Raw genomic sequence first — 26,843 nt, 5'->3', positions numbered from 1 at the left:
ATGATGATGGGATTTTTTACAGTATGTGTGCATAAAAGTGTGTGTGTGTGTGTGTGTGTACTGTATTTGTGAGTGTATAGTGTGCGTGTGAGTGAGTCAAGCTTTGACAACAAGAACTTTATTAATTTATGACTTTATTAATTTATGCCAATCAAATATCATGTGTGTGTGTGTGTGTGTGTGTGTGTGTGTGTGTGTGTGTGTGTGTGTGTTTGTGTGTGTGTGTACTGTGCGTGTGAGTGAGTCAGGCTTTGACAACAAGAACTATTAATTTATGCCAATCAAACATCATGTGTGTGTGTCTCTCTGTGTGTGTGCTTTGCTTGAGTGCCCGCCTGTATGCACTCTTGTTGTTGGCCACCACCATGTTGTGCTGAACTGTGTGTGTGTGTGTGTGTGTGTGTGTGTGTGTGTGTGTGTGTGGCGTGTGGAAAGAAGAACGCGCCCCCCCCCCCACCCCTAAGACTTTGGCAGGGGTATTCGTGTCCCTGTCAGTGTGAGTGTGTTTCCGGAGGTGAATGGATGTTTTCCAATGAGGAGATGCAGCGTTGGCCCCTGCTGGGTGCAGCACTGGGCTGCCAACACACCGTGTCGCCTCACTCCCTCTCCTCCTCTCACCCACCTTGTACAGGTACCCACCCAGTAGCCCAGCAGCCTGTGCCATGCCAGCATTGGCACTGCCCAGTAAACAGTTGTCAGTAACAGTAGGAGCTTGTATGTGTCACCAGCCTCAATCATTAAGTGTGAGTGTGTGTGTGTGTGTGTGTTTGTATGTGTGTGTGTGTGTGTGTGTGTGTGTGTGTGTGTGAGTGTTTGTGTGTATGTGTGTGTGTGTGTGTGTGTGTGTGTGTGTGTGTGTGTGTGTTTGTGTGAGACAGAGCGAGAGAATATGTGTGTTTGTGTTTGTGTGTGTATAATGTGTGTTTATGTGTGTGTGTGTGTGTGTGTGTGAGAGAGAGAAAGAGAGGGAGATAGAGAGAGAGAGAGACAGGGCCATGCAGAGGGCTCACCCTAGCAGCTTTGTGTTCATTTAATCCACAGTTTACACCCCACAGACCTGACGGAGGCTCACACTGCTTTCAAGGCTAAAGTAAGAACTGAATCAATACTGCATCACAATTTTATTAGACACAGTTGAACCTGCAGAGGGATATTTCATTATTGTTTTGACAGACACAAATGCAAAGGCAAGGAAGGAAGTAGTCTCTATACGGTACATTGTAGTGTCTACTGTCTACTGTATAAATGAACATTTGAATTGATCATTTACATGTTCAAACACATGTAGAGCTTACATGTCTCATGTGCTTTGATAAATAGCTTCAAAACATCTATTTGGATTCTTTTCATTTGTGTGTTAGGAAATGACCGTAACAGTGAACATCTGCCACCTGCTGTTGAAAAGTAGAACTACAATAAATTAACTGGTCTTCAAATCAAATGGTTAAAGAGTTGGGATAGTAAAATGGCTATGTTTTATTGCCTGAAGCTGGCTTACATAGAAATGAGAAAATGTTAATAGTAAAATGAAACCCCAAGCAATTTCAAAAGTGTATGAATGGAAAAGGCTTGAGAACAGGAGAAAGAGTAGGATACACAGGAGGAAGAGGGGAAAGCATTAAAGCTAAACCACTGGATCCTGTAAATTGTAAATCCAGTCATTAAGCAGCCTAGACAAAGAGCAGCTTAGGAGACTAAAGCTGCCAGGAGTGAATACCATAACAAAGACTGGATGTTCCTTACAGACTGAGGAGGCAACATATCTAACCATTGCTCCATTCACGAGCAGAGCTCTGAATTGATCCAGACATTTTTGAGGTGTGCACCAAAAACACATAGTATATAGCCTTGAGCCCCAATGCTCAGTGCCCCAGACGTCTCTCAGATCTGTGGGCATGTGTTTGGCAAGTGCTTGTAGACAGGGGTTGACTGGCTGCCTCTCTTTGGGCATGGCCCATGGACTATGCTGTTCATCAGAGTGCATGGAGTATACAACTGCTATGGGCTTGTTGGAGTGTGTCTCTGTATGCTAGCCGGGCTCTTACAATATCACAATTTTTTGAGTGAAAAATGCATGGGGTGGCACTAGCAGTCATAGTGCTTCTGAAAATAAACCAACATTTTCTGGAGTCACCCATGTCATTCTCCAATGGAAGATGTGGTAGTTAGCTCAGGGATATTTAAAGGCTAAATATCTCAGATATATACAGGAGACGTGTCAAAATCCTTGTGCTTTAATGTCCCACAATCAACGACCAAGCCAATTTAATGCCAAAAAACAAAATCACCAGCAAAGAATCATTTGAGGGTAAAAACTAAAAAAATCAAACATCACTAACAGGGCAGCCTTCATGAGCATTTCACTGGGGTAATGAAGCAGGCACCTTCCTTCATTGTGTTTTGTTGAATTAGGCCCACAATAGATCTACCTCCAAAAGGCTCACAGTGGTGCCTGGTGTCCATTCTGTCCAAGACACACCTCTCCATACTCATGATGGGTTCCCTGCACTTACAGCATTGTTCATCTCATTAATACATATTCCAGACACAATGACTGTTCAAACATGAATGCTTTGCTTTGGGGATATGTTAGCATGTGCTAGTTTTAGCCTAATGAACAATGAATACATTACTATGATGCATAAAGTTTATGATCGCTAACACAGTTGAATTATTTTTCGCCATTTGATAGACATCCAGCGTCCAGTCAAGCACTCAAAGTAGGTCCATCCAGAGCTGGAAGTTACATTCGATGATCACAGAACGCATGCCATGAATGTGCCCTAGAATCTTGAGCGTTCTATAAGTCATTGTGACGTCGCAGTCGTTGTAAAGTAATTTAGCTTGGTTGCCATACATTATTCCGAGATGCCAAGGGGAGACTAGGTAGGTAAAACAAATGTATATCTATGGGGAGAAAAGACTAGGCTAGCCTATTTCTGATATGATATGCTATGGCCATAGCGGTTCGTTATAGGCTTTGGCTTTTGGTATAATTGGCGATTTCTGTTAGCTAAGCCTAAGACAATAATGCTAGATTTGCCTATTGCGCATGGCTGGTATGGCAGATTGGTTTAGAGTTCGAGTGTGCAATAAAATATAGCCAAAATCCTGCAAGGTAGACTAAAAAAATATGAATTCCTCAAATTTGAAATAAAGGGATTACCTAGTGATAAAACGATCATGAAAGTGCTGCCAGTGTAGCCTACTCTTAGATGGTGGCCTCAGCTTTCATAATAACATATGAGTTTGTTAAAAATCGATTGGTCATCTAATAGATAATGGGATATGTAATTGTTTTGGCAATATAAGTGTCGGATGTACTTTTTTGCCTTAACCAATAAGAAAATGTACTGATTGGTTCAGGTGACTGCATTGCATGGGTGTACTTTATTCTTATGACAATGCTGTCTACTAACTATAGTGTATGGTGTCCCAGGAGTACAACTGAAATGTTTACTAACCTACAACATAATGACAACAAATAATTGTCTATACGGTTTTCATGATCCATATATATATAAAGGCAAAAATTATTATGTATTTAATATGATTTTCATGACTCTGATTGTGATCTATAGAGGATGACATCATGGAGAAAAGTGGTCACCACACAGGTTTGTGTAAATCTGGCCTTTCTTTGTTGTTTACTCCACTGTTCTTTGTTTGGTGCAAATGACTTATACATTGTATTTAGACAAAATCTCAACTTAAATGTATCCCTCAGTGGCAACACTAGACAGGTCTGGAACTGCATCTGCCACCAGATGGGCTACTAATGAAGCCTCCAGTGGCTGGCCAGACCTGGACAAAATGAACGTCTCCCCCGTGATCCACCACCTTGTGGAAAACATGTCAGAAGAGTAAGAGCTTTGAAGAGGAAGTGCTTTGAAAGTGCAGTTACTGTTCAGTTGTCTGCCGCTGTTGATGAGACATTTCTAAAGGGCTTTTCTTATTTTACAGGCAATGGAAAGTTGTCCACAAGACATTGTGTGAACCTGTGAGTTTGCTTTCTTTATCTGTGAACATACACACTGTACAACACAATCATGCCATGCACTGCAACATCAAGGCATGTAACAACTGATTTCTGTGTTTGATAAATAGTTTATTCTATTCTATTCTATTCTGTTCTATTCTATTCTATTCTATCACATTCTACTCTGTTCTGTTCTATTCTATTCTATTCTATTCTATTCTGTGCCATATATGTGCCATGCTCTTCTCCCAATATGATGGCTATGATGCTGGTCCCTGGTTTTGTTTACACAGAAAGCCATGCCTGAACTTGGACATATGTGTTCAAACATAGTCAAGGCAGTAACCCAGACAACCAGTCAACACCTCCTTCCGGCTCTCAGCAAGATGCTGGGCATGCCTGTGCGGTCTCTGATTCAGTCAGGAATGGCTAAACCAAGTAAACCTTCACACTGGTATGTGCTAAAATTATAGTTCTTTTAATTTAGCATTTAATATTTCAGTCAGTTATTTACAGTTATTTTATGCAGATCAGATAGCTTACTGTCAGTTAATGTGACTTGTGTCTTTAGACAATGGCAATTATTAGTGCAGTTATCCCTTTACTTCCAGCAGTAAAACATGTTCAATCTCTTTATAATATGATTAAATTTTTCTTAACAATGATAATTAGTTTGCATGATCATGATTGCAAGTTTGCAGGGATGTGTATTATTATTATTATTATTATTATTATTATTATTATTTTTATTATTATTATTGAAGGTCCCAGATTGCTCAATACCAGACAACTCTGTGCGAGTTGTTTGGAATCACTGAGGATTCCATTTGCCAGAATCTCCGTGATTGCCGTCACCAGTGTGAGCGGGACGTTGTTGGACTGGTGTTTTGGCACGTGAACTCGGTCATTAACTTGGCTCTCAAACAGCACATCCTGAAAGGAGGAAGACCGCCTGAGTTCAGCATAAAAGAATCAACTATCAAGACCGCAAAGGACCTGGTGCGTGCTGTGTCTACCCAGGTCAATAGCACATCTGCAGACAGGTCCTCATCAATGACACAGGTTTCATCACTTGAAAAAGACTCCGTCACTAACTCTGGTCTGATATCGGTAACGAGAACCATCATCAATGCCATCACGGATCACATGAACAACTGCTTGGATGGAGAGGAACTGAAGCAGGTGGGGGAGATTATCTCTGCTGTGGCTGAGAGGGTCAACATGCTGGCATCCCAGAATGCATTTCTGGAGAGTCCTCTTTGCAGCGGCCTTCCCAAACTCACTCAAGATCAGTTGGTTGATGGCGAGGATTTTCTTCGATCTCGAAACCTGCAAAAACTGTCCACTGACAAATTCCATGCAAAAGCAACTAAGGCAGTAAGTGATGTCCTCATGAAAAACTTAAATTGTCTGCCTAGCAGAGGAGCTTCCAGCGTGCAATGTCATTGCGTAGCAAAGTGCAATCATCTCTCGCCATCTTGTCGCTCTGTAGATCAGGATGCATCAGCTGTACTTGAGACATTTATTAAGGAGATTAAAAACCTTGCCCAGTACACACACTGTACAACTGAAGCAGAGGATGGGAATAAACCAACTCAGGATACCCACAATCATTATGCAGCATCTCGCAGTAATGACAGAAGCAAGGCCATAGCTGCAGCCCATATGATGTTCTACAAAGTGCAGATGAAACTAATGGAGCTTTATTCCCAGCCATCACTGAAAAAGAGCTGTGCTTCACTTGCTGGTACAGAGGACGCATCAGTCATTGATCAGTTGTATCAGCTTCAGGTTGACTCAGCCACAAGGGATGTGGTGAAGGAGATACTGAACACCTTGAATGACAAGGATTTGGATGAAGAAAGTTCCAGCAACTTGGAGTGCAGCTCTTCACAGGTGTCTATGGAGGCACGTGAGTTTGTTGACGGCATCATGAAACAGCTTGAGAACTTCACTGGTTCCACCTCTGAAGAATCCACAAATTCACTTGCATCGTCAGAGCAGGATTTCTCTGTGAAAAGTTCACAGGTGAGCAGGGTCAGCAGCAAATACTCTGAGATCTGTGTTTCGAACCTTCAGGTGCTCATGTGCGAGAAGTTTTTGACTGAGGCCTCAAAAACCGTGAGTAAAACGCTGTTGAAGTCCATTGGAAGCCAGAGTTCTTCATCTTTCAGCAGTCAGAAGCTACAATCTGATGCATCTGGTTTACCTGAGGAACCTAAGAATATTGATCTGGCAGCCTTCGATATCACTCAGAACTTTGTGTCTGAAATTAAGCTCTGTGCTGCATCAATTGAGGCACTTGCGCCAGAATCACAGATGAATGGTGACCTTTTAAAGAGTGGAGGAACATTTTCATATACAGCCAATGGACAACTTGAAGGAGCAACTCAGCATTTCCAGAAAACAATCATGACCTCTGTTAAAGGTATTTACAAAAGTATGCATGACAAAGTTAAACAGTTCTATTCTCAGTATGAATCCGATCAGAATAAAACAGCATCAGTTCAACAAGACTATTCTTCAGAACAAGAGGAACATGCAGAGGAATTGACATCTTCTGGTTATGAAAGGGTTGACAACAGTACAAAAGAAATTATCAGACAGCTCTCCTGTTTGGTTAAAACAGCAATATCATCTGAAGGAAACTTAACCAACCCTGCTTGTGTAAAGTCTTATGCTTCACTCAAATCCAGTACATTTGTGGATGATGTGATATCTGAACTCAAGAACATGTCTGCTTCTGCCGATGTCACATCCCTGGACATGTTAACAGCAGATCTTCATGACTCCGTTTCTTTAATTGAGAAACTTTCCAACACAGAATTTCAGGCAAAAGCATCTCGCCAAGTGAACGAAGTCTTGCTTAAGTCTGTGATAAGCCACTCATCACTTGAGGATTCAGAGCTGTGTGGTAATGCAACAGGTGACTCAGATTGCATCGATGTCCGCAGTTTCCTCCCATCGGTTTCTCAATCACAGTCCATTGCCTATGATTTAGTTGGAGAGGTCATTGAGGAGACCGTCGAATGTCTCATCAGCTCAGGATTCTACTCTCTCACCCAATCAACAGCCAGTGACATAGTCGAGAATGTTACAGGGGCCATGAAGGACCTTCTGGAGGTCAAATTGGCTGCCAAAGCTTTGCAGCACACCAAGGGGGACGATGCAGGAGCTATCAGCGCCCGTCTCATGGTCAACAGGATGTGCTTGACCGCTAACAATATTTTCACAAACATCAAGAAAAGGGCAGCAAAATGTTTGCATACGTTTGTCTACAAAGACAAGAGAGAGGCATCCACCAGGAAAGCCATCAGTCAAGTGCTTGCTTCCATCCAAGATGGGCTTCCTGACACCGAGGGGGCAGAAAACTCAGAGCAAATCAAACTGATTCATGACCTTCTCTCCACCATGATTGATGAAATTGAGAGTACGGGCACATCAGACATCTCTGGGCCACCTCATCTGGAGAGGGACAGAACTGCAGACTTTATCAGTGAAGATACAACCACAGTAATGGAAAATCTCCTTTCAAACAGAAGAGTAAGATCTAGAAGGTTCCTCTCTGAAACAACAGTGAGAGAATACACCCATGACCTTTCCCATCAAATCTATCAGATTCTCAGAAATAGTTATGATCCCTCAATCTTGTTCATGCCTGCTGGAAAGAGTGCTTCAGACTCCTTCCTCTCTGTGGTACCATGCAGAGAGGAAGAAAAGCATGAGACTCCCTTTGACCTCATATACAGTTGTGTGGAAGAGTCAGTGAAGCGTCTCATACTTTCATGCTTCTTCCCTTTAACATCAAGGGAGAATCAGGACAGGGTTTTGCGACATGCTTTTGACCTGGTGTCCAGCGGCAGTTCATGCAACTCCCCTCTGTCGCAATTGACACAGCATGACATGGAGGCCTCCAAGTCATCGCCCAAGCTGTTCAGAAGCACCATCAATGTTCTCACCCAAGTACTGGCCAAAGAAGTCATGGAGAGGCTATCTGTAGATGTAAGTACAACATCACCTGTTGAAAGTGATAATGACAAAAAGACCTTCAGTCAGTTGTCTGCAAGAGAACATCAGCAACCACCAAAGGTAGAGCAGATGGATGAATCAAGACCACCGATTTCTGAGTCATCCTCTAGAACCTCTCTGTCAGTCTCTGACATGGCAGTTGTTGAAACTGTGTATGCCATAGAGGAAGATAAGGTGATGTATTCTAGTGAGGCTTCTTGTTTTGCCACTAGTCCGCCTGCTGTTATGGACAGCTTGTCTCCTTGTGCCCCTGAAACTCATGGTGAACAAGTGCAAATTAAGCATGAAGAAGTGCCATTGGTAGTGAAGGGTGTTGGACTTGCAATCTCACCACCTTCCTCCGAGTTGCCTGAGACAGAAGAGGCCAACAACAATGATTACGCCTGCTTTATCTCCATGCTAGTCATACGACTTCTGAGGAGAACAATTAGCTCACACCACGCTAAATGGGCTGAGCAGGAGGGTCTCCATGACAATGTGCATGATATGTCCCGTGAGCTTATTGACAAGATCCTACCCGAGCTCTTCTTGGCCTCTGGAATGGTCAAATGCCAGAGCTACCCTGAGGACATGAAGATTTTCCGGATTTACCAGAACTTGTACCAGAACCTCGTCCAGGAGTATGGGTCTTCCCAAGGACTCAAGTCGGCTGTAGAGGCTCAGGAGTCATCATTTGACACGTCACTGATAAAATTACTGGCAAAGGAGATCCATGCAGCTCCTTCCACTGGAAATGGTCCTGAGGTAAATACTGAGAATGGAACTAAGGCCAGAAGATTCCAGCTGAGTTCAAGATTCCAGACCCCATTCCAAACCTCAAGATTCCAGCTGAGTTCAAGATTCCAGACCCCATTCCAAACCTCAAGATTCCAGCTGAGTTCCAGATTGCAGACCCCATTAAAGTTCCCAAAAATCCCAATCAACATGGAGGTAATTCAACATGCCTCATTTTATGTCAGTTGTTGTGATGCACATATAATACATGTTGGTTACATAGCTCTTTATTATTGTTCAGAAATAATGTATAAAGCTGTTCTCATTATTTCAGCAATTAAGGGCATTACACCTACCCTCTATGAAGAAGAAGCAGAACAGTGATGTGGTTACAACTGATTCAAACACTGGTAAGTCTATGGCTCCATCGGTCTTTGTATTCTATACATCTTACGTCCAGATGACATCAAGATATGACCAGATACTGACAGATTTGACAAGATATGATGGTCAAGATATGACCAGATACTGACAGATTTGACCTTTGACCCCCAACACACACAAAAAACACACACACTTACATCATCACTGTCATCACCTCACATACATACAGCACACTGCTTGCTACAGTAAGCCTCCTCTACATACTTGCTGCACACTGCCCCCCCCTCCCTACATACACAGCATATTGTCTTCAGGATCTTCTCCAACACACATCCTCTACCCACACACACACTACACACACACACAGTCACTGATCCACTCCCCTCCCGCCCACACACACATCTTCACTGTCATCAGAGCCGGACAGTAACGGAGTACATTTACTTGAGTACAGTACTTGAGTACAATTTTGAGGGATCTGTACTTTACTCGAGTATCATATTTGGGGGTACTCATGACTTTACTCAAGTACATTTGAGAGGCAAATATTGTACTCTTTACTCCACTACATTTCTATTCATAATCGTGAGTACCCATTACTTCTTCTAAAAAAAAAGGAAAAAAGAAAAATCTCGGAAACCCTCAATTTGTTGTTTCCCTCTCAAACGTGATTGGATTGTGCAGGCGCCACTGATTGGGACAGCCTATCAGCAATCACCTTCAGCTTTCCGCCAAAGTCAACTCCATGGTCAGATTTAGATAAGAGATGAAACCATAGACGAAACAATGGATGAAGACGCAGCAGGTCCATCCCGGGAATGTGCCAACCTGTGGCCCGACCTGGCCAGACTATTTAAATTTTCTGCTTAGTTAATGATAGTTTTCGCTTCAAGTGTTTCAATTACAAAATAGTATTTTGTATTTGAAATACGTGTTTTAAATACATGTATTAGAAATACTGCCCATCCCTGGCAACATGGTAAAAAGATGAAAATGACTTGATTTCACTTTCAATTCCTTTTACATTCTCCAAGGTATTAACATTTTTTATAACTCCATGTAGGACATTTCTGTACATAAATGTAAGCACTGTGGAAGTAGTAATGCAATATTTAGAAAATGTAGGCTACTCTTGTACTCTTGATACTCAAGTACTTTTAAAAACAAGTACTTCAGTACTTTTACTTAAGTAGACATCTGACTGTTGTACTTTTACTTGTACTTGAGTAAAATTTAACAAAGGGTATCTGTACTTTTACTCAAGTAATGAAGCTGTGTACTCTGTCCGCCTCTGACTGTCATCACTCACATACGTCATACATACAGTACTCTGCTTGCAATAGTAAGTCCCTTCACCGTACTTGCAGTACACTGCCCCCCCCCCCCCTCTCCCCTACATACACAGCACATTATTTCATCAGGAAACTTCTCCAACACACATCCCCAACATACTTACAGCACACTGCCCCAATACACAGCACAAGTCTCAAGAGGAAGCTTCTCAAACACACAAATTGCACCCTGCCCTCTCCCCACATACACAGCACACTATCCCATCTCCCTTGTCATCCCCCCAACACACACACCAAGACCCCTGGCAGTTGGGTTAGCCCCTTGAGCCATGGATCTGCCCAAGGTTTCTTCCTTAGTAATGGAGTTTTTCCTTGCCCCTGTTGCTCTTGGGTGCTCCTTGTTGGTGCCCCACCAATCCCAATCCTCCCCCACCTTTCTTGAACCAGTTCATACGGGATTCTCATTAACCTAACTTAACCACTTTTACATTACAAAATAAACTGAAGAATTATGTTGTCATGTGTCATGGTTTCCAGCTCCTGCCACTGGCACATTTACCAGCAAACTCCAGGGGATGCGGGAAGGCCTTAAACCGTTGGGAAGCTGTCCCTTTAGGATGCCAAAAGTTCTATGGCCTACTTTAAAGGTAGAGTGCAGTTTTTAACATAACATTGTATTTCTTGTTTACATTTGTTGATGTCTGATGTATAGAACTGCCACTGCATAGTTATGAAGTTTTATTTGTCAATTAATAGCCTCATATAACAGTACAGTGCTGTATTCCTCAGTTACCAAGGAAGTACAATGAGATTGCCCCATGTTTGAATCTGGAGAGATCTGAAGATGTCATTGAAGCTGATAAAAATATAGGTAAGCCCTAAATCAGATTACAGTCAGGGTGCAAACTCAAACATACTGTATACGCTGAATATATAATCATATATGCAGTCATTTCAATTTAGTGTCTGTCTGTGTCTACCGTAGCCTCCAGCTAGACTCTAATGAACTCGGTGGTGTCTGCAGTGACTGAGGTAGTATCTGAACCGACTCTACTGCCTGACAGGATATTCTCAGAAATGGTTCTTTTTCAACAAGCTTTCCAGTCCTTTGACAGCTAAATAACATTCCATTAACTTTAATCAATCCTTTTACCTGACCGATCATTAAACTCTCTAATGAATGAATCTTTTAGGGACTTTTTGCAGCTTACTTGCTTCATAATACAGCCTGTTCAGCTTAGATATACTGGCTCTTGGCATACCTGAATCTCAAAACAAATTAAGGAGTTAAAACAGATAGAATTAATAGATGCATTTTTTATTTTCATCTCATGCAACGCATATCCAACAAACATTTGAGTTAACTTGCAAACCCTTATGCTGTTGCCTAACTTCAAACTGCTGAATGTCTTCAGATTGACATGACGTCCTCTGTGCACTCATTAAAAGCGATGTGCGCATTCAATTCAGATTCATTATTCATCCATTGTGTTCCATTGTGCACTCAAGAAGTGGGATGGTGTTTTGTGTAGCTTGTTTTCTCGAAGGCCTGAGCATTTGGGAGGGTGAGAGTGAAGCGATTTGCTACAGAGCGCCCAGTGATCTCTGACTCCATTTTTCATTGTGACAGGTCCCATACCACACAGCTTGCCCAGGGTGGCAGCAGCCAGCTCTGGAGTGTAGCGGCGCTTAGCTGCTGTTCCTGGATCAGCCCTCATGAGCTTTAGGCTTTACATCCTATACATGCATGAATACGTACAATTCCCACACATGCGTCACAAACAGACACACACAGACACAGAGACACACAGACAGACAGACAGACACACACAGACACAGACAGACAGACACACACACACACACACACACACACACACACACACACACACACACACACACACACACACACACACACACACACCATATATTACACTCTTGGGTAGCTGGAGACTACCCATTTCTGATTGCCTGTTGACACACACACACACACACACACACACACACACACACACACACAATGTAGTGAATAAGACATAAAAAGGCCAAGACTCCTCCTAGTAAGACAAAATTATCCCACCCACAAGAGGGAAGACAAGTGATTGACTGTTTAGAGGTCACTAGAGGAACAATTTTCTCTTAAATGCATTCATGTAAAATGAACAGCTATTCAAATCCTATGTTTCAGGAAGAGAAAGTGAGATGGGATCATCGCCTACACTGATCTGCTGATGTGACAAGGCTTGGAGTCTATTAGTGCTCTGTGATCACTGAGATCTAAGAATTACCTTCACATCACACTCTATGAGTTTGAGTAATCTAACCACCCTATACACATGGGTAGGCCAATTAAGGATGAAACTCAGAGAACTCTCTCTCTCTTTCTCTCCATCTCTCTCACTCTCTTGTAATATGTATAGTGAGAGTATACATAGATGTGAGTAGATACGCAGGTGTGTGTGTGTGTGTGTGTGCACATTGAGTGCCATGATTTAAATCCAGGTTGTAGAGCAGAGAAGGTCTGCACCCCCAAACAAAAATGATGCACATGACCACCTCAAAATATAAATTTCACAGAGGGCTGAGTATGTGAATGAAAGTACAAATAAGATCTGAGTGAGGAGAAGAATAATGAAGTTTTACATGTGTGAAATTCCTTTTCTATGCTCCTCTCCCTCCTCCCTCTTCCCTGAGGATGGAAAAAAAAAGTTTAGAGATAGAGATGAATGCGTTGTGTCCTGTTAATACTGTTAGTGAACACTGAGGGTGCTAGAGTGCACAGTGAGGAGGACAGGTGAATGGTATGTGCATAGATGAAATTGATGAATTAGAGAAGAATAAAGTTGAAAGTAACATGATACATGTCTCTCGGCTCTTACCTAAAATACTTTTCTAAGCACAGCCACAGGAACAGGGACGTCACTGCAAAGAGGAACAAATTCTCACACACATTCATCCTCCACACTTAGCATCTCCAAGCAGAAAGCTATCAGTCAAATGGAAATGCTGGAAAGGGACTATTTTGGGTGGAAGAAAAGGTACTGATAGCTCTACGACTGAATCATCAAAGTCAAAAAGTCAAAGTCAAAGTCAGCTTTATTGTCAATTTCTTCACATTTTCCAGACATACAAAGAGATCGAAATTACGTTTCTCACTATCCCACGGTGAAGACAAGACATATTTTACCAATTTAGGTCCACAGACAAACATAACATTCAAGTAAACAAAAAAGTAAGTAAATAAGAGGGCACATATAATAATGAAAAAATAAGAGCAGCAAAATTTGGTTGAAATTGTGCATAGACAGTCAATAAAATACTAGTGCAAAGTCAGGCCAATAAAAGGCTTGGGTAGTTCTGTTTGACCTAAGTAAGAAAGAAAGTGGCATAGTGGTGCAAGTTATGTAAGAGCAGCAGAAGTGTTGTGTTTTCAGGACAACAACACCAAGTTGTAAAAGTTGTAAAAGTGTGCAAGTGTGCAAGTGGAGTAGTGCAGGCGGCCATTTTGGGTCCAATGTCCAGGATGTTATGTAGCTGAGGGTGGAGGGGGGAGGAGGAGAGAGTTCAGCATCCTTACAGCTTGGTGTATGAAGCTGTTGGTGAGTCTGGTAGTGGGGGGCGCAGGCTTCTGTACCTCTTCCCAGAGGGCAGTAGATCAAACAGATTGTGAGCGGGGTGACTTGCATCACTCACAATTTTTGGTCGCCTTGCGGGTGAGGTGGGTGGTGTAAATCTCCTTCAGGGAGGGAGTGAAGCACCAATAATCCTTCCAGCTGTGTTCACTGCGCTGCAGGGCTTTCCTGTTGTATTCAGTGCAGCTTCCCCCACACAGCGATACAGCTGGAGAGGATGCTCTCAATGGTGCCTCGGTAGAATGTGGTCATGATGGCTGGTGGAGCACTTGCTCGCCTGAGTTTCCGCGAGGAAGTACAGGCGGCGCTGAGCTCTCTTTCGCCAGTGATGCAGTGTTGGTGGTCCAGGAGAGGTCTTCACTGATGTGCACCCCCAGGAATTTGGTGCTGCTCGCTCTCTCCACCACAGCACCGTCGATGGTCAGTGGCAGGTGTTGGGTGTGACCTCTCCGGAAGTCAACAACAATCTCTTTGGTCTTGCTGACGTTCAGCAGGAGGTTGTTGTCCCTGCACCACGTGGTCAGATGGTCGACCTCTAACCTGTATTGAGTCTCGTCGCCCTTGGTGATGAGACCCACCAGAGTTGTGTCGTCAGCAAATTTCACTATGTGATTGTTGCTGTAGGTTGCAGTGCAGTCATGCATCAGCAGGGTGAAGAGCAGTACTATCATACTAGTGTGTGTGTGTGTGTTTGTTGATTACACGGTAAATATAATATACAACTTTGGTCGGCATCAAAACCACTTGGCTGAGACCAGCCCAGAGGAAATAGCTGCCAGCAGCTTTTATTCTTAATTATGGATATAATAAATTACAATACAATTACATTTTTTTTTTCTTTTTGTAATAACCGTTGTTGACTTGCAGCACAGAAGGTTGTACATTACCTCCAACATACAAGCAACTTCTATTTATTTAAAAAAATAGTTTTGAAGATGTGCCCAGAGGCCCTCAGCATCTTAGCATTTTGATGGGAAATGTAAATGTGGCGCCAGTCCCCAGGTCACGCCAGCCGTTCCCCCCACGGGTGCTGGTCCAACTGCATTCCTAAAATCTAAAACCTGTCTCTGCTCTAAGCCAGCTGGAGAGATAAAGGTGTGCCTGTCTGCGGAGCGCAGGTCATGAATAAGTTACAGACAGGAGCTTACCTGTGGGAAGGTGTTTTGGGCACCCGCAAAACTCTTTTCATTCAGTGCTGGTTGTTTAGAAAGTCGATAAGGCACAGCTAAGAGATGCAAGTCTGGAGAATGCTTGAGAATTTAGATGCCGTCGTGGGGTAATTTGTTTTGGGAATTCAGTGAAGCACAAACATAAATTTGGCTACATGATACACACACAGAGACCTTATGTATTTTGCATTTTCTGTGAAGAAATACATCCTCAAATAAGACTCTCTTTCCTTCCTTCTTTTTCTCTCTGCGGAAATGGGTAAAACATAACTTCACATTTCTGCACAGTATCAAATTCTCAGACATTTACTGTATCTCTAACAGTAAAACAGCACTCTCCAGTTATCCTAAATCGTGATCAGCTGGCGAAAGCAGCACTCTTTCAGGTTATTTCCAGTCATGACAAACCAGCCAGAGTTCAAAAGGCATGCATATCAAGGGAGGACGTTAAACAAACTCTTCAAACAAGACATAGGCCTAGTGGTGTGTGGGCAAGCATACACCGGGCTTACACACACACACACACAGAGGACAGCAGTTGGTGCAGTGACAGACAGAGCCTTCAGCTGGTCTGGTCTGTCAGCCTTGTGATGGGGTGTGCCATGTAGGATCACACCGCCAGTCGCTCTGCATTTGTCTGCCTGACTGACAGCTGTGCCTAAAACACACACGTGTGCAAACAGATAGCGACCAGCAGTAGTGATTTAATTTCTCTATGTTTACCTCCCAGTGTCCATGACCTCACTTTTCTCTCCTCTCCCTTCACTGTTATCTCTGCCCCCCCCACACACACACACACAATCACCACCAACAACCAACCGACCATTTGAGTGCAAACAGCTCTGAGCTTTTAACACCTGTGAGTTTGACACTGAGCGATGGGGCCAGTTCTCAGAGTTCCCGGCCCCAAAGTCCCATCGGACAAAAGTGCAGTGGCTACTTCCATTTGCTGTAACCTTTCACTTCCTTTAAAAGCACCATCATCCAGGGACATGTGCTTTGCAGTAAACAGTGTGAAATGGGCTGGTTTTTAGGAAAAGTGCAGATGTCTGATACACTAAATGTGGTATAATTGAACACCGTGGGTCAATCATGTTAAATCATCTGAGCATCTATCCAAGCTTTTCAACGATGACTAGTCTTGCAGATTAACTGCGTTAAGTCAGTCAGAATCTGTAGTGTAACTTTCCAGGTTATTAGGCTACTTTAAGTTTACAACATTCACTTTATCCAAATGCATAAAACCTATCTGCATATAATGAAGATTTCGATGTGAAAGCTCAGGCTATATTTGGGAGACTTTGAAGACACAACAGCGATGTGAGGAGCCATTTCAAGTTCCTAAATTGGTTTCCAGACATACACTCTAGAGATCAGGTTTCCTCACTGCAGCCAAACAAACAGTATTGCAGAATACTCAGGCTGCAGGAACTGGCTGTCCAACAGTTTATGTGAACGACCTCAAGTTGTTTTATTTTGTTTTGTTGACATGCAACTCTGGAAACAGTTACTCTTCAAACTTTAAATCTTGCTATGTGAGCTACTAAACTACCTTCCTCCACATTTCATTAATAACTGGGTGACTCATGCAGAGCAGACCTGGAGCAATCCCAACCATTGTCCGAGTCTGACACAGCATTCTGGTATCAGTCATTCTTAGGGCTCTGCTCGGTTAAATCAAACCCCTTCATTATGGCATGTGCGGACAGGACATTACTCCACACAGAAATACTGAAAGATTCAGATAACTTGGATTTCCAGTCTTTCAAGACACAGGCCTACAAGCACATTACCTGGGTTGAAGAACAAGTTTATGCAAACAGACGATTTGTGACGTTAACGATTAACTCATTAGTAAATTTCAGACACTCAGCAACAGACTCTTCTCAAAAAGGTCTGCCTGCATTTGTTAAAGTACAGGAAAACCCTTTCCAATGTAAAAATAGCAGCACTTCTAACCAGAGAAAAATGGCACTGTCGCAGTCAGAATGAGTGCTCACCAGGGCAACGGAAAGTGAGATTCCGGGAACAGAACAAGGAACAGTCTGAACAGCCAAGGAGGAGTTGTGATGTTCCTGCCAGAAAATCCAGCAACTGTGTCTCCACAAAAGGTAAAAAAAAAAAAAAAAAAAAAAAAAAACCACTACCACACTACACCCCTGCCCACACACACACAATCAAATTGCTATTGACCTTGTGGCAATAGAGTACCACAAATTGCATGTTGTGAAAACATTAAATAGACAACAAAATAATAGTGTAATATTTCATATTTATTAGAGGCGCTTCTTCCTTACCATACTACTTAAACATAATACACAACTAGGTCTAACGCCACCATACAGTTTCTAAACAATACAACTGTAGTTATCAAAGAATACATAGCATTTCATGATTGACTGAAGAATAACAAAAAAAATAACAGTTATAACTGTATACACAAAGTGCACATTTAAATAACTTGATAAATTAGAAAAAATAAAATAAAAAAACTAAACACATTATTAATTCTACCATACAATAGAGAAAGAAATTTAACTGGTTATAATATGTAAAAAAAAATAATATGTAAGGTTAGAGCAAAAACAAACTAATAAATCTAAAATTCTCCCACGTCCACCCTTTTGTCCCGAAACTTGTTCCTGGCCTTGGTCCGAGCCTTGAAGGCTGCAGCGTTGTACAGATGCTGAGGGGGAAGACAGAAACAGAAGAAATTGTAAGCTTGAGCGCATAGCAGTATTCAACATACTCACCCAGACACAAGAGGGATGAAGTGTTTTTTTTTAAGAGTATAGCTTTAGGTTAGCACATGCATATGGACTCATTTCTCACCCTTTCCAGTCGAGAGGTCTTCATGGCCTTGAGTGTGGCGGAATCGATCAGTATTGGTGGTCCCAGCTGAAACACGTCCCTTATGAACTCGTTACTCTGACAAACAAACAAAAGTGGGGTGAGGATCTAGAGGCTCTAGAGATCGATCAGCATGCTTTCCACCAAAGCGATTAGAATTAGAATTGTGACTCCAAAGCTCATGAAAAAAAAAAGGTCTGTGAGTGTGTGCATGAGAAACACACCTGCAGGTGGTAGTTCATCCCAGAGCCCACAAACTCGCGGAAGGCGTCGTAGGTCCTCTTCCTCATCCAGCTGTCAATGGTCATACGCTCGGTGCCAAAACGGATGGTCTCCGTCTGGAAATCTCCCTCCTAGACACACATACACACACCATCTAAATCCAAACTTGACATTTGCTCAGTCATGATAATCTGGTCAGGCTGTGCTCAAGCTAAAGGACATCTTCAGCAGCTTGGGAGTCACCCAATTAAAACACTTAATTAACAACACCTCCTACGCCGCGCCGATCCAAGAGAGGGACACGCTGAACTGTTTGACTTGTACTAATATCCTTAATATCCTTCCTCTTTAACAGTCTCAGCAGAGTAAAGAAATAAACGGAGAATAAATTGCCTAAGAACATCATGGCCGCCAGCCAGTTCACCACTGCAGAAACACAGGAAAGAAATAATAAAAAAAAAAAAATTAAAAAAAAAATTAACCAAGGAGACGTTTAGAGATGAAGGCACAAATGGAGCTGGCACAAGCTGCTCACATGCAGCTGCACCCCCCCACCCATCTGGCTAGCTGAATCATTCTTTTTACCCCAAAGTGACTCACACTGTAATTAAAGCTACCCATTTATCGGCATCTCTGTTGCCCCGAGAGACCGTGCTCGTGGCCAATGTCATTCCGCAAGGAATGCAAAGAAAAAAAAAATCTCCCTGACTCGAGGAGTAGTTTATCCATATGCTGTTGTGAATTCAGAAATGTACATTTGTTGATGCACACTCTAGATGCTGAGGGTATCATTTATGGAACTTTTGAGATTCAAGGTCTAGCACCATAACAACGTGTTCTGTTGCGGTCTGTCCCCCAGCTTCTATAAGCATCTCTGGTTACATAACTGAGCTTTTACTGCACTGTGAAGACGGATCACTCGTAGTGCAGTTAATAAATTAGATAAAATAAGACCCTGAATCTCAGGAGGACAGAATAGCTCTGAACCTGCGAGACTGGGACTTAAAACCATCTTGCTCAAAAGTCTGTCACACTAACACTGCATTCACATACACACCTTTCTCTTCACAACACGTGTCATTTCACTCAGACAATGCTAGTTATCCCTGAAGAGCAACACTTAAGAGGCCTGCAAGGGTCAACTGAGGACAACATGACAACAGCATTGCTGTGCTCCAAAACCCATTATTTCCAATGGCTTGCACTGCACAACAATAGTCTGCCGCAGTCAAAGTTCAACGTGTTCAATGCTGTTGCGGCCATTATTTTGTTCTCCACGCAGTGGAGGGTGGCAATAAATCTCTATGCATCTGAAATAACCATTATATGGAGTATTCGGCATGATTCCCCATGACCCCATGTCACATGACTTGTCACCCTGCCCCTCACCTCCACGGCCTTGAGGACGTCCCTGAAGACAGACCGCTGCTTCCTCTTGTCATTCTTGGCCCGGTGCTTGTTGCAGTCGGTGGCCAGGGCGCCCAGTTTCTCACACAGACTCTCCATTTCATCACTGTCAAAGTCCTACACACGCACATACACACGCCATCACAAAAGGTACGATTCACATTCAAGCTGTTGATCATGAAAATAACTGATCTAACCCTGATGAAGGCTGGCTACAAAAATGGTCAATACTTAACAGGGCTTGAAAACGAAATAATTTTTCAAACATTCCAGGTAGGCCTATGTTTAACGTTTTCGTTCTTGCATGCGTTCCGCCACCAACAACATATCGGTCCTGAACCGGTTTGGAACGCAAAATATCGTTCGTTCTTAAAGTTCCGGCAGTGTTTGGCGGGCCTATCAAGTCTATTTTTGTGGACTTTACCTTAGAATAGACGTACTCATTATTTCCCCTCGATTTAGCCTATACCGCATCTATGCCCAAAAATAATAAATCACAGGTGGCATCCAAAAATTCAGATGGGCTATCCATCCCATAGCCTACAGACTTACTGTAGGCCTATAAATAATTTCTTATCAAAAATATTTCTGGATACGTGCTAAACTCCTTACCTGGTTGTAGCCTAAGTTTTATCCATATGGAGATCTTCAAAGGCTTGCGCTTATAATTCCAACCCTGTTTATAAACTTAACCTTTCGGGTTGCTGACAAGGCCCATCTCAAATTTCCCCGCTTAACTCTTCTACATAGAATAGGCTATAATTGCGCAAACATTTCAAATCCCGACTTTGAAACGACAAAAGGTGGACAGGCAAATGGGCTATTACGCATAGGCTACAAACAATTTCCAAATCAGTTTCAGTAGCTCACGCCACGAGCTGGCCTAAGATCCAAGTGGCAGACGGATAGGTTACATTACAACAGCAAGACAAAATATACACATTTGGACCAAAGGTCCATTTATTCTGGGTTTTTTTTTTTCAAACTGCAGAAATCAAATTATTAGGCTGTTATGTAGAGAACGGGAAAAAAAAAAACACCTTATTAACCGGTTTTGTGGATTTCAGAATAACGCTTGTTTCGTTTCCGCTCCTCGTAAAATTCCATTCGTTTTCGTTCCTTGAACCGGTTCGGAGCCCTGATACTTAGTTTAAAGAGAAACGAGTACATGGCTACTCTTCATTAGCTTAAAACAAGACTGGAAATGAAGATTTAATTTTCTAATCACAATGATCCCTTCTCACGGTGATAATGTAACCAAAACTCTGAACAGAGGAATTAAAGCTGATACTGATACACAAGGCAACTTTTTGAGCAAAGTTGTTGGAACATGTTTGAGTATTGTGCTTCTGGGAAGGTCAAAGAGAGATTAGGCAACATGCTGGTTCAACAGAAATTCAGTAGGCAAATTATGATGGTTAGAACTTGTTATGGCATTGCCCACAAACATGGCTCAAAATCGCCCAATAATTTAATCCTGTTAGACAACCCTGTGTAGATTTACAGTTGTATCCTTATTTTGCATGTAGGGTGACAAACTACTGCAGATTTGTTTAAGTTTTCTTTTTTCCTTTATAACCGAATGGTGCATATGTGCATCAAGACTGCACATCGATGACCATGCATGCCCCATCAGAGATCAGTACAGTGCATACCACCCTAAACACTCGTGCTAATAGGCTACTCAGTCCATCCTACCCTAAACACTCATGCTAATAGACTGCCCAGAGGTGCACTTACAGGCTCGATGTCCCTGGCCAGCTCAAACAGCAGGGCGATGGTCTCTCCTGCGGCGATCCTCATGTTCACGTCATCACTCTCTAGCAAACCAGGAAGCTTGGGCAGGTGCCTAAGAGAGCGAGAGCACCATTCGTTAAATATCTGAAAAAAACATTTCAATTTAATTTTTTTCACTTGACATTGTCCAGTTGTTATAAAAGGGTCCACCACCACCACTACCAGTACTGTGTAACTTTTTGAATTTATCAAAGAGAAAGCAACACAGTCAAACTTTGTCAGTTTTCTCAGCCATGCTTCCCCTCATTTTCTATTGAGATTCTGTGTAGCAACAGCAGCCCCAGAGGCTTGAGGTGGTGTCTGATTGGAAGCCATTCATTAGACATTAAATTACTATACATTATGTTACAGTATATTAGGAAGGATCACAGGGGATTCGGGAGCAAAATGATTGTTCCAGGAAATTAAGAGGAAATTCATTCACTCAATTGTGAGCTTTAGAGTGCCACAGATCAATTTAATTGGATCAAAAAAAATGAACAACCTAATATTCCATCAGAAGCTTGTTGGAATTCTCCAATGGTTGCATTGACTTCTCAATCTTTGTCATTACCCTAACTGGGTTTGAAATGAAGGCTTGTTTTGCCTTGAATGCCTTCAGGGATCCCTGCGTACAGCACGAACAGACTTGTATGCAAAACCATCCTTTTTTGGCAACACTTGCCCAAACTATCTAATGACATCCTCATTCTTTTGCATGGTCTTACAAGAAGTGTTGTGACTAGGATAACACACATTATGTACTTGCCAGAAAAGTACATGGAATTATTTAGCAAATATGCAGGCAATGTCTACTGGAAACAGTTTCATCTTTATGAATATTCAGCACGTGCAGTTTTGTTTTTACTAATATTCGGCAGAAGTGCTGGCCGGTGTCGGACTCACTTGTGCAGGACTGTGCGGATGTGGCTGCCGCTGCTAATGGTCAGCAGCAGGGCCCAGGAGAGCAGCGCGTTGGTGTGCAGCTGCGAGGTCTGGGGGGTCACCGAGGGCCGGCTGCCGTCCGCCCGCGAGTAGGAGCGTGTGAACAGACTCTCAAAGAGCTCCATGGTGCCACACACATCCTGAGGTAAGAAGAGCAAGAGGGTGAATGAGGGAAAGAACAGGATCAGGCAGGGACAAGATGAAGGTAGACTGAAGGAAGTCTTTAGTATGCAATTATATGGGAAAAGTACCCCACAAATACATTACATTTAAATGCATTCATTTAGCAGACACTGTTGTCCAAAGTGACATACATATGTCAACTATATTACAAGGGATTACATTGCCCCTGGAGCTTGGGGTTAAGTGCCTTGCTCAAGGGCACTTTTTTTTTTTTTTTTTTTAAATACTGTGGTGTGCAGATAGTGTGGTGTGTGTGCCGTGTGTGCCTACTTCCCCAGACAGATCACAATCAGTATCTCTACAGAGCAACCATTTCAGAACATGAGGGACAGAAAGTGCCTGGTCCCCTCAGGCTAAAATTAGAAACAAAAGCAAGAGCTCTTGGAAAATTCCATTCTTACCAAGATATCATCTTCAGCCACCAGCGTACACAGGCCCAAACTCGTAGCACACTGCAAGTGTAAGAGTGAACACATTATTCCTTGAGACTTGTGAACTTCTGCACCAGAGTTGTTGTTACTGAATAATAATAGAAAACAGTAGCAAAGTTTAACTAATGAATGAAGATCTTGTGAATAAAGTCTTATTCATATTATTTGTCATCTTAATACAATTCATATTGTAATTCATTACCTAAAATAATATCTAATATCTTAATGGTGACAGTATCTACTTTGCCAAGCAGGCGTTTTCATCCAAACATACACATAAACATTAAGATGTCTTAAGGTAAATCCTCACCGCCTGTCGGGCTTGGATGTTGGCCGAGGCGTCGGATAGGATTGTCTTGAAGATGGGCTTGAGGGCCTTGAACACCTCCTCGCTCTCGATGCCTGAGCCCAGCTGGATGCACAGCAGGCAGGCCAGTGAGGCTGCCGCCCGCTGCTCCTCTCCCTTGCCTGGGAACGAGAACCAGAGAGAAGGGCAATGAACCAGAGTGCATGAGCAACCCACTACTACTACTCAGCCCACACACGAGAACACATAAACAACTCGCAGATACATCACTACAGAGTAAAGAAAGGACCCAGCTAATACCTGTAACGGTCATAACGATAATAACAAGCACAGTAATAACACCAATACTATTACTAATCATTATTTACACATACACTTTTTGTTGTCTTTACTACTATTATTTTTTTCTTACATTTTGCAAGATGCTTTGAACCTTATCCCTGAATTAATAATCAACCATGTACCAACACGCTTGGGGAAAGTGAAGGGGGAAGAGAGCATGAGTGAGTCAGAACAAATACATGGCACCGTGTGGAGATGGGGGGTGGGGTGGAGAGATAAGACCATGCCCACAAGCGCACCTTTCTTTAAGCTGCGCTCGATGCTGTCTGTGATGGTCATCCTCTGATCTGAAATGAACTCGTACAGGATCTTCGTAGCCATTGCTGTCTTCAAACTGTCAAGCGCACCCTGCCTGGTCTTTGCACTGAAGGGTGAATGGCGAAAACAAACACGCATTTTAATAAATGATGCAGAACAACATCCCCTACAGCTTTTGTATCACCCCTGATGCAACCTATACATTTATAAATGATGCAACGTTCTGCAACAATCAGTCACACCAGTGTTACCCTACAGTGTATCACATTACAGTGTGGTAAACCACTACAGTTCACACACGCACATGCACGGTTCCAAGAGGCTGACCAACCTCTTGTCCACAGTGCTGTCGATGATAACCTTCAGCTTGAACTGGAAGTCTTCCTGAGCCGAGTCTTCCCCCGATTCCCCTGCTGTGGAGTGGAGGACAGGCAAACAATAGTAGGCAACAACATCATAACACTGCAGTCACCTATGCTCTTCTCCACACTACACTTACAACAGTCCCCAGCCTGCACTGCAATTACACAAACATGTATTTACACTATAAAGCCACTCTCACAACCTATGTATTCATCTACACTATAATTACAGCACAACAACATACATGTATGCAATTTCCCATAGTGGATGACCCTACTATAAATGGCTTTTATCCATCTTATACCAAGCCAGACGTAAATTAAAACTGCATACATTACCTAACACTAAGCATGAAACGCAACAGTCACACACTAAGTAAGTCACACGCTTGGTTCCGTGGAAGGGTGTGCCTGTAAAAAGCAAAAAGGCTTGCTTTGCTACCACCTGTTTGGGGAGATAAGCTGCCTGTCTTTCTCAAGCCTGCTTATGCACTCCTTTTTGCCACACACACACCTTCTTCCGCCACGCTGACTGAGTCACTGTAGCTGCTACAGTGGCTGAGCGTCTCGATGGAGGCATCCTCGTCACTGAAAGGCTGCCCAGCGCCATGTTGGCCTCCTGTCAAAACAAAACACATGGTCTGTCAAACCCTGGAACAGAAAACTCTTCATTCACACGGTCACATCTAAACCAGCATCACTGGCCAGATCAGCAGAATGGATTATTCCATAAAAAACACATTGATTATCACTCTAAGAATATTGTACATGTGGCATGCCATTCTTTATATGTGCCAGCAGTGCAATGGTGTGTATTCCACCTGTTAAACACCAACAACTCTGCACCAGCCGTATCACTTCTCCTAAAGATAGGTAGCCAGAGTCAGATCAGGAGTGTGTCTAGGGACACCACCTTGACCACGCAAACCAAACACACCTTTTTACATAACGTCCTTGACAGTGCATCGCCCACCCCCTGAATACACGAAGAGACCAGTTATGTCCATTTAAGTGACTCAAATCACGTCTGTGGAACGTAGACTGCTGACAAGTCAGACAGTAAACATCACAACGCTCACGTGGCATTCCAGCGAGCCCAGTTCGTACAGCTTATCACTTGGTGCATGGCACGTGCCACATTTCAACGTTTATACAAAAACTGAAAACCCTTCTAGCAAAACGTAATTGACACTGTACGTCAATATATCGTTTCCTTTTAAAAAATGAGAAGTGCATCTTCACAATACCCGCGACGGCCAACAGGCGCAAGTGATTCAATGTGCGCCTTATGTAACCATTGTTTGGGGTCAGTCCAATCATCTAACGTTAGCCGCTACTCAGCGGCCTACCAAGCAGCACTCGAGTAGCGAGCAAAAATAATGTGTCAAGGGAACAAACCCTTTAACATTTCACAAATATAAATACTGTGCCATGCGATCACGATTACAAACAAGATTGACTATTTGATCAGAAATCGTGACAGGTCCACTGTTAGCTGGTTTGCTACTGTATCTGGATCATAGCATCCTACAAAATAGCTGGCTAACTAACGTTACTGCTAGCAGCTGCGCGTACATAAAGAGGAGCCCACATTTGTGGTATCAAATACTGGTCATCTCTCAACTTAAAACGTAGTGACATCTAGTGACAGCAACTTCAAGTGGATAATTCGGTTAGTAGCATTACTAGCTGGACAGAAATGTCACGGGAGAAATTGTTTTGTTCGCGGAAAGCTAACTGTTAACGTTAGCATTCGGCTAACCTGCTGTATAGGCCAAAATCGACTGCAGAGACCGTTTAGCGAGCAGTCGGTGTATTTGGTGACAAAGGGGGATATATTGTATTGTAGTCTTTTCCAAATTAACATTCACCAACATACATGAAGTTCCATGGCACAAAGAACGACGATTCCTATTATCGCTCTACGGCAATAGAAGGGCCAAAACAACCGGTCATTACTGGAATGGTGAACTCCCTTACCGTTGCCTCTATTGCTCTTCTTCTTGGATCTTGGCATTTTCGTGCTAAGTTAAAGCGCTAACAACAAAAATCAGCCAATACACGACCAGTTTTTACTATGTTGTCTTCTAAAATAAACTTCTTCAAGCGGCACAGCAGACAAAAAGGTGTTGAGAGCGATTCCGGTAAAAGACTTGGAACGAAGACGATACATTTTCCCTCTAAAACACTGGGGCTGCGACGCGTGCTTACCGCGAAAGGCTTTTATACAGCCGACATGTCACATGGGGAAAAGGGTGGGAGCTAGTTATGATCACACCAATCGTGTTGGAGAAATCACTTGACGTAGACATGTTTGGGTCTGATGCAATGTGATTGGAATGCATCCACACGTCGGCTCAGGTGTCACGTCCACATGCAGCCGGGCAGACTAGACTCAAAACTTGGACAGTGGACACTTTCTAGGTGGTTCTGGTTGACAAATCCTACTTTAAATAGGAGTACATCAACAGCTGACTTATTTCTTCAAATGTAGCTTAATTCTGTTTTCAGATGGAAAATAGCCTTTGACAGACTAGTGAGTGTTGATGAAATCAGTGTTCTTT

General features: G+C 42.8%; 2 protein-coding genes across 2 annotated transcripts; one reads left to right on the top strand and one right to left on the bottom strand.

Annotated features, from left to right (window-relative positions):
- Window positions 1-2,846: 2,846 nt before the first annotated feature.
- On the top strand, window positions 2,847-11,583 carry LOC125310155. Its single transcript, XM_048267327.1, has 11 exons — window positions 2,847-2,886; window positions 3,582-3,617; window positions 3,728-3,863; window positions 3,964-4,000; window positions 4,273-4,433; window positions 4,744-8,811; window positions 8,857-8,938; window positions 9,057-9,132; window positions 10,936-11,045; window positions 11,188-11,269; window positions 11,384-11,583. Exons 2-11 carry the CDS (start codon window positions 3,593-3,595, stop codon window positions 11,392-11,394), a joined length of 4,788 nt encoding a protein of 1,595 aa, XP_048123284.1. The 5' UTR covers window positions 2,847-2,886; window positions 3,582-3,592; the 3' UTR covers window positions 11,395-11,583.
- A 5,865-nt stretch (window positions 11,584-17,448) lies between these two features.
- Window positions 17,449-26,487, bottom strand: ifrd1 (interferon-related developmental regulator 1). The gene is made up of 12 exons (XM_048268537.1): window positions 26,260-26,487; window positions 24,794-24,898; window positions 24,249-24,330; window positions 23,899-24,023; window positions 23,321-23,478; window positions 22,981-23,031; window positions 22,358-22,536; window positions 21,416-21,524; window positions 19,658-19,792; window positions 18,271-18,399; window positions 18,029-18,124; window positions 17,449-17,882 (listed from the first exon to the last, which is right to left on the bottom strand). The coding sequence occupies exons 1-12, from the start codon at window positions 26,294-26,296 to the stop codon at window positions 17,796-17,798; spliced, it is 1,293 nt and encodes a 430-aa protein (XP_048124494.1). The 5' UTR covers window positions 26,297-26,487; the 3' UTR covers window positions 17,449-17,795.
- Window positions 26,488-26,843: the final 356 nt, after the last annotated feature.

The sequence above is a fragment of the Alosa alosa genome, chromosome 17 (assembly GCF_017589495.1).
Source record: "Alosa alosa isolate M-15738 ecotype Scorff River chromosome 17, AALO_Geno_1.1, whole genome shotgun sequence".
Lineage (NCBI taxonomy): Eukaryota > Metazoa > Chordata > Actinopteri > Clupeiformes > Clupeidae > Alosa > Alosa alosa.
This window is presented reverse-complemented; position numbering and strand designations above follow the sequence as displayed.